The sequence below is a fragment of the Salvia hispanica genome, chromosome 6, assembly GCF_029641045.1.
Source record: "Salvia hispanica isolate PSC_SH4W2 chromosome 6, Shi_PSC_v1, whole genome shotgun sequence".
Lineage (NCBI taxonomy): Eukaryota > Viridiplantae > Streptophyta > Magnoliopsida > Lamiales > Lamiaceae > Salvia > Salvia hispanica.
The window spans coordinates 23,204,933-23,222,829 of NC_142697.1; the positions used below are offsets into that span (position 1 = coordinate 23,204,933).

The window sequence follows — 17,897 nt, forward strand, 5'->3', positions numbered from 1 at the left end:
TTTTTTTATCCTTTTTTTTTTTCTGGGTGTGCTGACGTCTTGTTCTTGGTTGAATGACTGGTGTGGCTGTTTGTTGAGGATTGTCTCGGTTGTTGCCTTGTTGGAATGTAGCTGGGGATATGGTGATACTTTGCTTAGCCTTTGTATGAATAAAATAAGTTTACTTTGTTAACGACGACCTTTATTATTCCTTCCGTCTATGATTAAATGTCACATATTTCATCGGTACGAATTTTAAAAAATTGTTTAACTTTATAAAGTAAAGTAGATAGAAAAAATTAACGGAATATGGGCCCTACTTTTATATAGAGTATTAATTTTATAATAAAATGTGAGTGAAATGAATTAGTGGAAAGTAAGATCCACTTATTAATTATAGCACTTCCTTTTTTCTCTCACAATTGAGACAGAACTTTTCAGCACATAGTTTAAGAAATGGATGTTGTGTGTATTGAATAAATAGATAAAAAAGTAAGAGAGAAAACAGTAGAGAGAATAAAGTAAGAGAGAGTAAGTAAGAGCGAGAAAAAGTACTCCATCCGTCCCACTTTAGGAGTCTCATTTGAGTTCGACACGAGTTTTAAGAAATACTCCTATAAAGGAAAGTTGGTGAAAAAAAATAGTGGAATGTAGGTCATACTTTTATATACTCACACCGTCCCATAATAGATGGCATACTTGGAGAATGTCATGTAATTTTAGGAGATGTTGATTTGTGTGTAAGGTGGAAAGAGAAAATAGTACTCCCTCCGTCCCACAAAGATTGTTCCATTTTTCTATTTCCGTCCGTCTCACAAAGTTTGTTCCATTTCACTTTTACCATTTTTGGTAGTGGACCCCATATTCCACCAACTCATTCCTACTCACATTTTAGTATAAAACTAATACTTTAAAGGGTTTTTGGCTTAAAAAACCATAAACTTTGCCCGAATTCCGGTTTTTCCCACCAACTTTAAAATTTGTTTTTAAAACCACGAACTTTTGATTCGTTTGCTTCTTCCCACGGCGGGTCACCGGTGAAACCCGACTGGTCTATGTGTCATTTTTAATCCTATTTGACGATAAAATCACACGTGAGATCCTATTTGGCAATGCCACATGTCTTATTCAATTTTGCCATATTCACTTTTTCCACCCTTCATCTTTAATGAATTCTCATTTCCAACCCTTCATCTTTGTCATATTCCCTCTTCACACCCTTGCCTCCCCAAATTTCAGTGCCGCCACTCCCTTTCCTCCCCCCTCAACTACTCCGACCTCGACCGCCTCAGCCGCTCGTCAGCAGCGCTGTCTACGAAACCAACAACCAGATGCAAGGCGGCGGAGACAGATGGAGATGGTTTCAAGAAGGAGAAGAGCGATGGAGATGGGAGATCGGCTCGCACGCCGGCGACAGGGTAGACCTCGGTGGAGGCGACAGAAGGGAAGCAACAGTAATGTCGCAGCGGATCTTCGCGAAATGAAATTGAACAGGAGACAGCGTGAATTGAACCGGAGCTGGACGAGAATTGAGGCTGGACGTAAGATCCCCGGTGAAGATGGGAACGGAGGTGGCTGCATCTGATCGCTCAAGATACATTCAATTCGACGGAGGCAGCAAAGCTGCGCGCGGCTGTGAGAGAGAATTGAGGCAGAGCTGAGAAAGAGATTTGGCCGCATGAATTGCAGACTGAAGAGATCTCGATGAAGGAGTATCTCGAGATTTGCAGATTGCATCTTGAGAAATTCATTGAAGATTATTTCTTAAATTTTTTGCAGAATGAAGAGCTCCAGAATTGCAGATTGCATCTCCATAAATTTTCTTTGAAGATTACTTATTTAATTTTAAGTTAATTCAAAAAATAGTGTGATTTCACTGTCAAAAAATCAGTTTCCTACTCATGTTTCCGATTGTCCACGTTGGACAATTTTGCACCGAAAATTTGGTATTCGGGTCGGGTTGGTAAATAGCAAACGAATCAAAAGTTCGTGGTTTTAAAAACAAATTTTAAAGTTGGTGGGAAAAACCGGAATTCGGGAAAAGTTTATGTTTTTTAAGGCCAAAAACCCAACTTTAAAAGTAGGACTCACATCCCACCAACTTTTTCAACTCACTTTTCATTATATTTTTTAAAATTTGTGCCGGGTCAAAGTGGGACTATCTTTGTGGGACGGAGGGAGTATGTTTATATTAACGTGAGGGAGAATTTTTTCGAAAAAAGAAATGCGACATTTTTTGTGGGACAAACTAAAAAGGAAAGTGTGACATTTATTATGAGAGAGAGAGTATTAGTTTTATAATAAAATGTTAGTGAAAAAAGTTATGGGAATGTGAGGCCTATTACCATTTATGGAATCTGGGACTCCTAAAGTTGGACGGATGGAGTATTATATATGAAAATGACCCAACTATAAGGGAAAAGTGAATGAGACATTTATTGGGAGACAGGGAAAATGAAAAATGAAAAATGTGACGTCTAATGTGTTTATATTGCCGTGTGAAGTGTACATATTTAGGTTGTCTTAAGTACGTATGGTTTGTACAGATATTTGGTTTTTCATCATGTTTATACATATATTGAAACTGCAAGAAATGAAAAAAAATCAATTTGGAGTGTCACACCTCTTCCTGACCTCCCCCTGATCCCCAGTCTTGACATCCAGCATGCCCACCTTCTCCATAGCCTTGCCGAAATCCTTGAAGAATTTGGTGCCATCCTTGGCGTACATATCCACGATGGGCTTCGTTCGTGGATCCGACGCGAGGATCTGATCGCTGGCCAGCAGACCAAACCCATTCTGCAGATTCACAAAATACGCATTGTCGAACTTCCCAGCCGTCATGGGGTCGTTGAAGGCGGCCAAGGTGGGGTCCTTCCTGTATCCGGCGCAGAGCTTGCGGAGGCCTTCCACGTAGGCGGGGTTCATGGAGGGGTCGTGGTCCTGCGTGGCGCTGAAGTTGAAGATGCGGGAGGCGAACTCGGAGCAGTGGGAGAAGCCGATGGTGTGGGCCCCGGAGAGCGTCACCATCTCCTGCACGGAGAATCCCTTGGCGCCGAAGATGTTGATGATCTGCGTGACGCTCATGTTGGGGCGGGCGATGTGGCCCTCCACGTCGTTGGCGTGCGCCTCGCGGCTGTCGCGCCGCCCCAGGAGGACGGGGTAGAAGGGCCCGCCGACCATGCTGATGAGCCCGCGGGTGGCCTCCGCCAGGATGTCGGCGCAGGACGCCACGCCGGGGCACTCCACCTCGAGCCGGGTCTTGGCGCGGATGACCACGTCGAAGGCGTCGCCCGGGAGGGAGTGGTTGATGTCGTGGTCGCGCTCGGAGGCGTGCGAGGCGGAGGGGGAGATGAGGAAGAGGGAGGCGTCGCACCCGCCCACCACGCAGTCGTGGAAGAAGAGGCGGAGGACGCCGGCCGCGGACGAGGGGACGGCCATCTGCTTGTTGGTGATCACATCTTGGATGATCTTGCCGAAGTTGGGGCACGTCTTCGCGTAGAAGTCTAATTTCAACTGCGGCGGCGGCTGCTGCGTGTTGGGGCGGGATTGGACGAGGACGAGGAAAGGGAGGAGTAAGAGGAGGAGGAGTGGTGGCGACATTGTTTGATGTTGAAGAGAATGGTGATAGGAAGAAAGAGGTGCTTGTGTTTTTTCACCAACTCATGGATTCAAGGGAATTTCATTAACAACCGAATTTCGCTCTTTTTCACCCATCTCTTTCCTCAGCAACTTAACCATCTCTTTCTTTTTATTTACTTACACTATTTTTTTTTTATACTAATAATGCTCGTACCTAAGAATCTGACAGACATTGGTACTTTTGGAAAGGAAACAAGTAGTGTTTCAAATGTGTGAATATTATTGTAAAAAACGAATTTAACTAACTACTCGCTCCATTTGAAAGATGGTACTCCCTGTTCTTGAGAATGAAGGGTCTGTTTCAACTTTCTCCTCACAATCCAATACTGTAGTTTATATTTTGGTTTAAAGTTGAATGAAAATATAGAATTAAAGTAATTGTGGCATCAAAGGCAACGCTTCTCCCTGAATTTTCCAACTGTGCACCAAAGGCAACTCGATGTAAAATTAGGTTATCAACAGAATGGTAAGGGGCTTCAAAAGCACAAGATAGATAGAATGTGTAATATTCCAACGTGACAAAATTTCCAATTCTATGTTACCTGTGACAAATGACAAATTTTACATCTCGATTGCTATGTAGCAACCTTTAACAAGGAGTAGATAAAAATGCATCCAAGAGAATGAATTAAACTCGTTCAATTTACTATATAATACAAGACAATCTTCAGCTGGAAGACCATACAAAGAAACAGACTGATGAGAGACAAGTAATAGTATTATTACTCAATCCATTCCACAAGGCTTCTTTTTGTCTCCTTTTAGGTGAAGGTTGTACCATTTCTTCTTTTTCGACCTCTCTCCTCTAGACTGCTTCTTATCCTTCCCTTGGCAATCATCACCCTCCTTCACTGTGGCTTTATTCTTGCTTCGACTACTACTGCTGCGCTTTATTTGTGGAGCAGTTGTATAAGAAGCATGTATCTCGTTCCTCTGTTGGAGAAGCTCGTCAATCTGCAGAACCACAACTTTTCAGATGACACTAAGATACAGGTGTTGCTCCCTACAATTAGTAGTGGTTTTAACTCGGGCATTACTTACAGCTTGCATTTCTTGAGCGTATCTACTTGTCATCTCGGTGAATTGAGCGAGCACCTGTTAACAATAACGTATGGAAGTAAGTTCCCATGTACCTCGCCATAAAGTGCGAGTACAGATTAGTCTAACAACAAACCTCTCTATATTCGGTTTCAAATTTGGAAAGCTCCACTCTTTTTGACAATATTTGAGCTTCAACAGATCTAAGGTCCTCCTTCTCTTCAGAAAAGATTTCAGCAGAAAGAATTTCTATAGTGTAGCTTACACTTTTGAAAAAATTATCACCTGCAAAATAATTTGAAAAGCCCAACAGACATGAGTAGTAGTCTCTTTCAGGTAGAGATAGATATGAAACAAATTTCAAGGACAAGTCTTACCATAAACTGCAAAATAATGGATGCCGGCTTTGAGTTCAGTTATTTCAAATGGCTGAAATCCATCCAGCTTTCTAAAGAAAGCAGCATCTGGATCTTTCACAGCAGTCGCCTGAAATCAATATAGGGAAGTTATGTGAATGAATTAAGAATGAAGTGGAGGGTTAACGCATGCAGTTGAGCATACCAGATTTACTTACAGAGTTATGGGCAGGGTCCATCCGATATACAGGGAATCCGAGAAAATACATCCCAGCAGATGTAACCTTCCCTGCTTTTGAGCTATCCTCCTATAAACAAAAGTTTATCATGACTAAAGTTGAGAGAATAGAACACCAAACTGAAAATAAATTGCAACAAACTATCACTCCTAAATGGACAAAAGTGCAAGCCTAGTGCCATGTAAACCAAAAACCAATGACTATTCTTAAAAGTAGTCCAAGAGGAGAGGTTTAGTTTTATTCTGAGCATGTATTCCAGGAAAGGGACATGGAAATAACCAATCCAGAGAAAAATAAGTACCATAAATTTCATTTCAGAAAAATATTAATAAAACTATTTCATTTTAATAATACAACTATATGGCAGTCTTTTTATCAGGATAAATGTGGCAAGCTTCCCAGGGGTTCATATCACGTTTATTGAAACCAATGAAAATTTATTCTTTTATTTATTAAAGAAATGATACACTTCTCCCAGGGAACCACGAGATTAGAGACTGAATTATACATCTGATTAAAAAGGTCTACACAGAACGAGGAGAAATAAACCTGTAAAGCAAGGCATAGTCCACCATTCTCTTCCTGATCAAAGTACAATAGCTGAAAAAGACCAACATGGATACATTAAGGCAGCAGGAAGTATATTATTACACCACAGGAAAAGGTTATAATGTGCTGGAGAACTAAAGCAAATTAAAAACTGGTTAGCGTAATTTTGGAAGAATACAGGTTACCCAATAGCATGACCTGTCACCGCAAATGAATGGAAGACCAGGACATTTTGTAAGGACATTTTTCTCTCCATTTAATAAAAGTTAGTAGTACTCGGTACTTATTTTATGGTGGCCGTGGCTAAGATACTACATTGTCATGAAAAGTTGCTGTTATTTTTACCTAATTATATGAGTTTTATAGTATTTCAAAACATATGAGATGAAGGAAGGTTGAAAATATTTCAGAAGACATGGACACAGTTCACGTCTTCTCACAAATATAAATACAAACCTATTGTTGGATCATGTTTGTTATTTATAGAGCAAAATGAGTTTGAAGCCAAAAAATTCCAATAAATATAATTATGAAATTTCAACGCAAACAGTAATAAGCATTATGCTTTCTAATGCCCAAGAAACCCCAAGCTAAGGCTGCATAGAGTTAGCATCTAACATTTAGTTAATAGTATTAACTAGCTACACACAAAAGCTAATAATAAATTAATTGTGAATAGAAAACTAATGCAACTCCCATTTCCAAGAATCTCCACTTATAACGGATGAGAAGACACAATTTCTCAATAACAAAATTGAACGAGAATGATATAAAGCACAACTGAGATATTAGGATATGTCATAATCATTTTCAGATGCTGCATAATCATTTTAAGAACAACTGAACAACATTTTCCATTCTCTAGACAAAGCTGTAAACTGACTAGAATATATATACCTTAAACTTGCTCTTATCTGATGAAGAAACTCGACAAACAAGTCCTGCCTGTGCTTCCTTTTCTGTTATGGTTACAGAATAAAAGTGAGCACATTGCTTCTCAACCTGTTGGGAGAAGAATAATGAATTAGTTTAAACAGAAAAAAATATAAGTATAATATTGCTTACTAATTTAGGGAGATGATTATACCTTCCTGCACAAAGATTGTCCCAGCAGGAGTGGACGAATTGATACTGCCCCATTTAGTGCTTCCTCCAGAACAGTGGCCGATACAGTAGTTTTGATAGGAACTCCAAGTTTACTGATCGCCCAATGAAGTACAGTTTATTTAGGTAAATCAAAAATATAATCCTATAGTTCACAACAAGATTGAAAACATTATAAACAAACTCATTATAAATACCAACCAACCTAAAAATTGCAGCAAACATCGTATTAACAGTTCCTAAACTTGAAAGGTCAAGTTCCAGTTCTTGGCTTTCTGATTCGACAGCCTGAAAAAGGATAAGACATACAACTTCGAGACTGTCAAACAATCAACTAATTAAGGCTCACATTAAATCCTTAGGCTGGGTTGAGTTCACAAACACTAACCTCAAAACCTGCTGTGTCATACTGCCGCCTTTTATCCGTATCAGACAAAATGTTATATGAGAATGTGACCTCTTTGAACATATCCGCAGCTGTAACATCGTTTGCATTTTTGTCCGGGTGGTACCTACATTTTGTAATACAAACATAACCAAGTAACCAACACATAATCGATCCTGAGAAATACTTCTCAGCATACAACACACATTGGGTGGAGACAGAGCATCTCATCATTATTTGTTAGATGAATGGTTTGACAGAGAGAAGACCAAATTTCCTGTATGTTTCATGATCCGTCTTACTGGCTACAACCGGAACATCATACTTTTTGTACTAAAATAAATCATGCCCTTAATCACTACCAAATTTAAATGTTGGAATTGGAAATTAGGCAATGCAGAAACATAATAATGCTATAGCCTATATGTCATCCGGTATATCTTAAATAGCTGAAATTCATATCAAAACGTAACTACAGAGGTGATAGAAAGCACAACTCAATAATTTACAGCTGGATTTCAACATTAAGCGAAGATCAGAGAAGTAAGTTAACATACTTTAAAGCCAACTTCCGGTAGGCACTCTTAATTTCCTGGTCGGTAGAATTTCTGTTCACCCCCAAAACCTCATAGGGGTCTCTCCGCAGCTGCTTCTCCCCATCCCCTTTCTCAGATTTAGATTTTTGCCCCGGCATTTTCTTTATATGCAAACAAAATAATGAATCAAAGAGGAACAAAACCCAACCAAAGGTCGAATCCTGAATCCATTATACGGATACCCTCATTCTGCTAACAAATATGAGAAAATTTTCAAATTTTCAAATGGAGATATTGAGCTGAAACACAAAAGTCCGAAAACCCTAAATGAAGAAATTGACTTTAAAACATTTCAAATTGGAAACTATTCAGAGAAATTTGAGACAAAATGCATGATTTTATTCGTCGGAGGAGATAATTTTTTTAAGAAAACCCTAAGCAACAACAGAGCTCAATAGCTGGAGAAAATGGAGGGTAAATTAGGTGGCATTTTCTGTTTTTTAGTTTCTTGTTTTCTTTTGATATAATAGTATGAGGTAGCTGTTTAAAATTCAAATTTATTGCTAGCGCTTGCTACCATGCGCCGTGTGGAGAACTTGTGCAGCAGCAAGGGTATCGTGCGCATCCTGGCGGGTTCACTTTTCTATTAATATTAACCTTGTTTTTCCGAATTTTTAATGAAGGTAATTAATTTATTAATTGATGATTTGGTGAATGCATATGGAGATAAGTGAAGTAGATCGGATTCGTAAGCATAATTGATGAGAAAAAAGGTAAGACATTAATATCGTAATTAATAGGTGTGGTGATGAGAGTGACTGATTTTTGACCTCTTAATTACTCATCACTCATATGATCGCGATCGCTAATTGTCTCATAATTATGCTACAGCCTAAATATCATAAAATTTATTTTCATTTGTTTTTTTTTAAATCTCATGGAAATTCTAAATTTTAGAACTTGAAATTGAAATTCAATAAAAATATGGGGCAAAAATCAATTGAAAATTGGTAAGAAGAAAAATTATGCCTGAAAATTGTATCATGTTGACAAAGTACAAGGACACGTTTGACATGAAATATTTGATAAAATGCGATAAATTTTATAATATTTCTATATTATGTTTCAGTAAATATTCATTCAGGGTTAATTAGTGAAGTCCAGTTTTTTTTTTAGTGTATTGTGACATAGAAAAAAAACTGTATATACTACTAGTAATAATTCAATACAACAATTTATTTCGCAATAAATGCACCTGTCGATATAAATAATTGAATACTAGTCCTACAAAAGTGTTGAAGTGGTTTGATGATTGGGCCACTTTGATTGATCGTAGGCCCTCTAACGCAAACGCCGGCCTATTAAACATATTAGCTCGACTACTATATAAACGGGCCAATAAATTATATAGGCCCAAGAAATCAATCATTAATTAATTATTGGTCCCGGGAAATCAATCATTAATTAAATATTGTTCCAATTAAATTTACAATTTTAAAAAGTTCATTCGGCCTGTAAAGTAGCTGTCAATTTGCTCCCTTTTCTTTAATTGGTAAGTATATATACATACTAGAGTTGCTATTGATGGCATGCACTAAATGTTTGAAGATGGGACGTAGTATTAGTTTAAGTTTGCAATCACAAAGCTTTTATCTTACATTTATAGACGATAAATTCAGCTTAATTGATAAAACGTTTTCCTTCCAACCAATAAAAAACGTCGTGTTACCACGCCCAAAAAGGTAAATGAGAAATAATTATTAATCTTTTAAAAAAAATATCACGTGACATATTGATATATGCACCAATAAAATCACAAAGTGAATTTACTGTGTCTTTATTGTTGGGAATTAAAAAATGAGATTTGTAGGATGTGAACCTTAAATCTCTAATTAAGTTCATACCTTGGATGTCTCGGTATGAGTTTTTTTAGATAGAGACTGGATCGTAATTATATCGTTATATATCTCAAGAGTAGTGATATGGGGCAAGTGTTCATTAAGTACATAACTAGAGAACAAATATCAGCTACAAGATTAAGAAAATCAAAGGCAGATATTCATCTATGTAATATTTGAAATTCATCCAGATTTTACATCACTATATGAATGAATTACTTCACTATAAGATGATGGGGTAAAATTATCATTTAACAAATGAAAATTGAGTTAAATTTGAAAAACATATCATTTTTCAAAATTCATCCTCGCGCGACTCTTTTCCTTCTCTCTCATCATTTCGCCAATCCTCTAATAAAAAATCTAGGGTTCAATCGTTCGTCGTCATCGATCTTCGTCGCCTCCTCTACTGCGTTCACTCTCACTCTTCTCTTCCGTCTCTTTGGTGTTTCTGTAATAATTCTGTCGCTCAGCTCCTCACCGCGACTGTACTGTCGGTGTGCGCTACTACGCTCATTTCTCTCATTTCCAAATTCTCCTTTTGCCTGCCATCGCTCTTCTCCTCTTATCTAAACCTCAAATTCTCACCCTCAACACCGATTCACTCCGCCGTCGTCGTCGCCTCATTTCGTTTTCCTCAACATCCAATTCTCTCATTCCGTCGTCGAATAATGGACTCAAATCAGAAAGATTTTTCAAAATGTAAGTTGTCCTACCAATTTCGAAGTGCTTAAAGTGAAGTGTTTATGATCCTTGCTTATAGTGTACTATTTTTCATTTCAGTGAAGTAAAACGTGCTTAGTGTGAAGTATTCCATAGTTAGAGTGAAGTGTTTGTGATCCGTGCTTGTAGTGCACTATTTTTCATTTCAGTGAAGTATTTCATGTAGAGTGAAGTGTTTGTGATGCATGCTTATAGCGATCTATTTTTTCATTTCAGTGAAGTAAAATGTGCATAGAGTGAAGTATTTCATGGTTAGAGTGAAGTGTTTGTGATGCATGCTTATAGCGATCTATTTTTTCATCTCAGTGAAGTAAAACGTGTTTAGAGTGAAGTATTCCATGCTTAGAGTGAAGTGTTTGTGATCCTTGCTTACAGTGCACTATTTTTCCATTTCAGGGAAGTAAAACGTGCTTAGAGTGAAGTGTTTGTGATATGTGCTTATAGTGCACTATTTTTTCATTTCAGGGAAGTAAAACGTGCTTAGAGTGAAGTGTTTGTGATCCTTGCTTATAGTGCACTATTTTTTCATCTCAATGCAGTAAAACGTGCTTAGAGTGAAGTGTTTGTGATCCTTGCTTATAGTGCACTATTTTTTCATCTCAGTGATGTAAAATGTGCATAGAGTGAAGTATTCCATGGTTAGAGTGAAGTGAAGTGTTTTACCCTGTTTGTGAACCTTGCTTATAGTGCACTATTTTTTTCATCTCAGTGAAGTGTTTGTGATCCTTGTTTATAGTGCACTAATAAATGTTAAGAGTGAAGTATTTTACCTTTGCAGTGATTCAATTTATGCTTAGAGTGAAGTATACGATGTATGTCTTATAGTGTTTTGTGTTTTCTGATTTCAGTGAAGTGTATAGACCTTAGAGTGAAGTATATGATGATTGTTACTATGGTGAGCGGGAACAAGATTGGAAATGTATTGCCTAAAAGAAGCAGCAAGGGAATACTCCAAAAGCTAAGAGCACAGAATTGCATTGCATTAATGCAAACCATGAGTCATTGAATAACTTGGCGACAACATCAAAACATTATCAAGAATGTAGCAACAACACGAAGATAGATGTGGAAAAATGATTTTAAACTTCAAGCGTTCATGACCATTTGTATGAAACTGATATGGTTCATAATATGTATCATTTAGTTCAATATAAAGCTCATTCGTTTCAATTAAATTCAATATTATGTTAGACTATTTACTTCACTGCAGAGCATATTTGCTTCACTATAGAACATATTTACTTCACTGTAATTCACTGTAAAGTTATTATACTTCACTATAAGCATATAATAGTTCACTATATGCACAATATACTTCACTGTAGGGAAAAAATAGTAAACAATAAGGCATGTTCAATTTACTTCAATATATGCACAATATACTTCATTGAAAATGAAAAATACAGTAGAATATAAGACGTGCAAAATATACTTCACTTTATGCTCAATATACTTCACTATATGCACAACATACTTCACTTTATGTTCAGATACTTGTTAATTATTTAACAAAATATAGTTCACAACTTAAAATTGTGATCTGATAAATTTTGGTATGAAGCGAACAACTATAGTAGTGAACTAAAACAAGTACGCAATGAACTATACATATGTAAGAAGTGAACTAAAACAAGTTTGCAACAAAATAAAACTCACTTAACATGTACGCATTGAACTAAAAACTAGTAAAAATTGAACTAATAATAAGCTAATAATGAAATAAAACTCACGTTTAGTGGACTAAAACATGTACACAGTGAACTAAAAATATGATGTTTGATATTTTAGTGAAGAATATAGTTTAAAGTGTACAGTTTTTTCATTTCAGTGAAGTATATTGAGCATATAGTGATGTATATTGTGCTTATAGTGAAGTATATTCTGAATGCCTTATAATGTACCATTTTTTCATTTCAGTGAAGTATATTGTGCATATAGTGATGTATATTGTGATTATAGTGAAGTATATTCTGCATGCCTTATAATGTACCCTTTTTTTCATTTCAGTGAAATATATTGTGCATATAGTGATGTATATTGTGATTATAGTGAAGTATATTATGCATGCCTTATAATGTACCATTTTTTCATTTCAGTGAAGTATACTGAGCATATAATATGTATATTGTTCATATAGTGAAGTATATTCTCATATCCTGATTAGTCCGGTCTGGTGGTAAATCCCAAGAAATCGACTCTATTTTACCTAATGGATTTGGCAACGTCTGATATGTAGCAATTCCAGCTTCCTCAATGTGATCTAATTATAAATTGTATGATCATGTTTACTCACTATATGTGGTATGCTTAACAATATGATTTACTACATCACTATAAGCATAATATGGTTCACTGTGCTGGTAATATACTTTACTGTAAAGGTAATATACATCAATATAAGTGCACCATTTCAATCATCTCATGATTAATTCATGAGTTCAAAATTTTCCTTTAGAGTTATTCTCTGCATCCTCTCTCGAAGATGATGAATCTGAATTGAAGTAATATTTGTCCGGAATTGGTATTGAGTACACATGATCGTGATGGAGTTTACACAATGGGTTCGCAATTCTGGCAGCTTTGGGATGATCGACCACATTCAATTGAAGACGTGAAATCTATTAGCCATAGACTCTGATCAAATTTTAAAATCAGAGGCTGGTCGTAATTTGAGGTAGAGTCGATCTCAATTTGAGATTGAATCTGTTTCAGAATTGATCGCAAGTTGAGCAAATTAGAATTGATTGCGATTCATGTGAAAATTTAACGTAGAATCGATCGCAATTTGAGTGAAATCTAATGCAGTATTGATTGTTAGTTGAAAAAAATCAAAATATGAGGAAGAATTCATCATGAAATCTGGGATGAAGTTGATCGTGAAATTTGGAATGATATCAGAATCATCTGGAATATCCTATGGAAATCACGATCCATATGAAATATGAGACAAATTATTATTTCCAAAAATGCCCCTACTCACTTATTTCTTTATTAAATATGGACGTTTGGTTCAACATATAGATTAATATGGATTATTATGATGTGTGGCTGAAATTTGTTCTTTAGTTATACAATTAAAATTAGTTAGACCTTGATCACTCCTCTATGCTATAGCCTATACTTATAGTCTACCTCTTCCTTATTTTCCGTGAATATTAAAACCAGACCAAGTTGAATGTTGTATGATACATAAATAATAGTCTGACATATATAGTGTGATCGGAGAATGTATATACTATATGCTAGCTTCCTGATCTGATGGGTATAGCCAGGGACGGATCTAATGTGCAAGGAGGAGGGGCAAATGCCCTCCCTCAAAATTTTATATCTATGTATAAATTCTATTGTAGAAAAAAATTAATATTAGTTTCTTCTTTAAATGCTCCTTCTCAAGCACTTCAAATATCCCCACATGTATTTTTGCCCCTTCTATGATCATTTTCTAGATCCGTCCCTGGGCGTAGCTTAACTAGCTACCAGCAACCTTATTTTTTTAAGCATGTATTATTATAACTATTCTGAAAAATTTATTAATTATTGTTGTTGTGGTATATGGCATTATATCAATTACATACCATATGCTATTTCACACGGCAACATTTATATTAAAATTTCCTTCCATATTAAAACATGGAGTAACAACGAATTCACATCTCTCGTGTTTTTTCCATCCATTATTAAAATAATACCAGCTATAAAAGCGAGAAAAAATTCGCTGATTATGTTTGCGTCTCCATATAGTTAAATAAAGAATATTTAATATAAAAATTAATATATATTGCGACATAACATAAAATAAAAACGATCGTATATAATCATAACAAAGAAAAAATGGCATTCAAAAGTTGATCATAAGCAACTATGCATCTTTTCATTAATTCATCATATTCCTCTTCAAATTAAAGAGCTACACAGTTGCAAACCCTAACTTAAAAGATAAATTTTGGGCTTTCACACCCCTAATTTTGAAGAAAAATGAGGCCCTATCCCTATATATATAGATATAGAAAGAAAGAAAGTAACGTATAAATTCAAATTGTAGACTGTAAACTCAACCCTAATTGAAGATCCAAATTCTTCCTGGTACAATTCTTATTTGAATTAGGCAAGGATGAACCCTTGTTGATTATGAGGGGCCTCGTTGAAGCATGCGTGAGACTAAACGCACGCGTGTCTTGATGAAGTGAAACACGGTCAACCCCGGCCCATGATCTTGAGATCTCGGGACCGCTAAAGCTGATCTGCGGCTGCTGATCCTCGTAAGCTGAAAATTCGGGAGGATGGGATGATGGATCATAAAACCATGCAGAATTTGATCCATAACTATTTTGACTATTGTTGTTGTAGTAAAAAGGTTGAATGTAGCAATTGATGCTGGCCTTTCTTGCTTGAAGCTGCAGCCTCTTTTTCCTCAGCCTTTCCTTCTTGTGTGCATTTTGGTGCCCTCCTAAAGCCTGCGAGTTTGCAAACGCCTTCAAGCAGTATTGGCACTCGAATTTCCTGTCCTCCGCCTCGGTGGGGCCCGCTTTGTCGGTCACCGTGGAGGAGCCTGACGAGTTGACACTCTCGTCGCGATCTGACCACCCTTTGTTGTTGTTGTTGTTGGCATCGTGATCAGATTGATCGAGCTCGACTCCGAATAGCTTTAGCTTTTTATTGCAATTCGAATTTTCTTGGGAGGAAGAGTAGGCACTATTTTTTCCCATGATCTTGAATTGAAATAATATTTATGAATTTGAGAAGGGAGAGTTGGAAGGTGTGTGTTGAAATGATAATGTTGTGCCCTTTCTTATATAGCAAAGAAATATGCTATTGGTTATAGAGTATGCATTGTATCTCCAAAATAGGAATAGTTTTAATAATTGTATATAGGAAAGAAAGGTCAACAAAAAATAAAGGATAAAAAGGAATAGTCAGATAAGGGAAGTTAATTTGTCTGATGCTAAGATATTGTTTAATAAACGGTACACTTGAAGCTTTAATTTTTTTCTTCCCACCAAAGAGGATTCAGTGTGTGTCTAATTTAAGAAAGAATTCCATGTTTCGTAACCACTTTAAATAAATTATTGTAAGTGTACAGTTATGGTACCACTTGATCAAATTCAAAAAAAATAACACAAATATTCCATGCTTAGAGAGGTGGAAAAATGGGTTAACTTTTATTAAAATAATAGTGAATATCATTATTTAATGGGGGAAAAAGTCAAAAGAAAGATGGGGATGCAATCACCTGGAAGGATGGCGATCTAGCTTTGCAACAAATCTACCACACTCTACTAAAAAATTCATTAAAAAATATTACTTTGATTGACCAACTAATTAGTGGGTTCATGGATAAATCATTTATTCTCTAACCAAAGCTAATAAACAAACTAGAAAAATCTTGATTAACTAAATATGTTCAGGTGTCAAGTCCCATCCTCTACAGTCCCACACATTACAATATTATTGATTGATTGATTATCACTGTAGCTTTTGATTATTCAGCACTTAACCGAAGGTTCGTCATGATAATCCACACACTAATTCCGCAATAAATAAATCAAAGTAAAATTAATGACAAATATAATATTCTACATGTTTTAATCTTGACCATGTTTCTTGGATGCATTAATTAAAAAAAAAAAAGTGGGTTAGAGCTAGAGTAGTTCGCTAAACAAAGGAATATCAAGAAGTGGGCAATGATGTAAGAAAAAATTATATATAATTTAATGATTAAGGTCTTCAACCAAATCTGAGCAAATCTTCTTAGAGCAAGCAAAACCCTATATTTTATGCCCCAAAAGCATATGTTTAAGGTGAATCCAGTCATCATCTTGTATTAATCAAATGAATTTGGGTTGGACAGTTGTTGAGATTTGGACCCACATAGGTTTGGCTTTGGGGGCATGTATATAAATAAATTTAGATTGTGTTGTCATTCCATTGTCTCTTAATATATCTTCAAGGTGGACTATATCTTCCACCGATAAATCTTCTCATTCTCATCAATTATAATTCAAATTCCCACTCTTTGTTTATTTAGTGTTTATTCACCCTTTTTCTAGTTTGTTCCCAATTGCTTTTTTTGATCCGGCTTTAGAGAAGAAATTCTAAATAGGCATGCTATTCTCAATCATTTTGAATTACAGTATTCACTATTTAATTAATTACATATATACAGTGAACTGATATTCTCCGTGGCCGGTTGCACCAATTCTTTTGATTAATTTAATCAATAATATATTGGCAATTGCATTTTCTCTTCACTATTCTCTCTCATTCAATCAAATGTTGTTTCAATTATATTTTCTATCAATACAATTGTTCTTGCTCTAGGAAGTCTAAGGAGAGGTAGCTAGGGTTAGGGTGGGTGGGTGGGTAATTTTCTCGTGATTGATTTCTTCTCATTTTCCTCAATCTAATCTGATTTGATAGAAAAAGGTGGGCCATTGTGGTTCTCCTCCCCAAGAAACTAATTTTCATATTCATTGTATCATAGCGGTTTAGGTAAAATAAAAAAAACGTGAAGTAACAAATAAATAGAAATATTAAGAGTCAGTTTTGGAAGATCCTGATTTGATATGATATAACTTTGATTTAATTGATGAAAGGCGTCCAAACATCACACTAATCATGTCTTTGATAATTAGCATTAATGAAGTAGTTAATTATACATGTAATGTTATCGCTTGGAAGAGAAGTATATCGCTTTGGAAAAGTTGCACCATATAGTACTCCAGTATGTTTTTTGTCCTACTTTCACAAACTCAATTTCATTCTCACGCAATTAATTAGTGAATAGGTTACCAAGATTAAATTGTAGGAGTAGTATTGTATTGTTATAACCGATCTAACTAACTATATATTATTCCCGATTTCCCTCAATAGATGTAAAATTAAAATATTATCATTTGGTAACTAAAACACTATAAGATGATATATTAATCAAGATTCTTATATGATATTAGTATTAATCAAGATTCTTAATTATATGCATTCTGAAACTTTAAAATCAAATATCGTCATATAATTGGTGCATGGTTGTCTTTCAACTTTTGTGTACATCACATAAAAGTGATATAGTTCCCAGTAGGATTTATTCTAAATTAATTAGCAAACAATCTTATTTTGAAGAAATCTGAAAGTAAAAATAACACAGTAGGATTTATGGGTATATAGTAGTGTGTATTTAAGCTTCAAGTTGAATCATATCATACAATCGGCCAAATTTAAGTATTTAAAAAATAGCGCACATCAATCTATTTTCTATTCAACCTCTATGAAATACGGAGTAATCTCTAATTATATAATTTTTATATACATTTCTCCATTCATGACAGTAACTTGATACCGAAATTACTAAAATTATATTCATACATTACATAAGCAATTATCTTTTATTGCATTGGCGCATTAGTTATCTAAATGAATATATCCAGTTATCCACTCGTCAATCAAGCAAAGTT

General features: G+C 35.7%; 2 protein-coding genes and 1 pseudogene across 2 annotated transcripts; all 3 read right to left on the reverse strand.

Moving 5' to 3' along the window:
• Window positions 1-2,459: 2,459 nt before the first annotated feature.
• On the reverse strand, window positions 2,460-3,686 carry LOC125203514 (peroxidase 6 pseudogene; annotated as a pseudogene).
• Window positions 3,687-4,088: 402 nt separating this feature from the next.
• On the reverse strand, window positions 4,089-8,348 carry ARL1 (ARG1-like 1). Its single transcript, XM_048108297.2, has 11 exons — window positions 7,850-8,348; window positions 7,296-7,419; window positions 7,113-7,195; window positions 6,891-7,002; window positions 6,701-6,805; window positions 5,804-5,854; window positions 5,234-5,323; window positions 5,037-5,145; window positions 4,796-4,944; window positions 4,663-4,716; window positions 4,089-4,575 (listed from the first exon to the last, which is right to left on the reverse strand). The coding sequence occupies exons 1-11, from the start codon at window positions 7,984-7,986 to the stop codon at window positions 4,348-4,350; spliced, it is 1,242 nt and encodes a 413-aa protein (XP_047964254.1). The 5' UTR covers window positions 7,987-8,348; the 3' UTR covers window positions 4,089-4,347.
• Window positions 8,349-14,294: 5,946 nt separating this feature from the next.
• ZFP5 (zinc finger protein 5) lies at window positions 14,295-15,221 on the reverse strand. Its single transcript, XM_048107646.1, has one exon. It carries the CDS (start codon window positions 15,153-15,155, stop codon window positions 14,481-14,483), a length of 675 nt encoding a protein of 224 aa, XP_047963603.1. The 5' UTR covers window positions 15,156-15,221; the 3' UTR covers window positions 14,295-14,480.
• Between the last annotated feature and the right edge of the window lie 2,676 nt (window positions 15,222-17,897).

Excerpts from the sequence above, each read along its gene's own strand:
- ARL1 (XM_048108297.2), bottom strand. The coding sequence starts at position 7,986 with ATGCCGGGGCAAAAATCTAAATCTGAGAAAGGGGATGGGGAGAAGCAG. Across the intron at positions 7,420-7,849 it reads TACCGGAAGTTGGCTTTAAA|GTACCACCCGGACAAAAATG; the intron begins GTATGTTAACTT and ends TACAAAATGTAG. Across the intron at positions 7,196-7,295 it reads ATGACACAGCAGGTTTTGAG|GCTGTCGAATCAGAAAGCCA; the intron begins GTTAGTGTTTGT and ends ATCCTTTTTCAG.
- ZFP5 (XM_048107646.1), bottom strand. The coding sequence starts at position 15,155 with ATGGGAAAAAATAGTGCCTACTCTTCCTCCCAAGAAAATTCGAATTGC.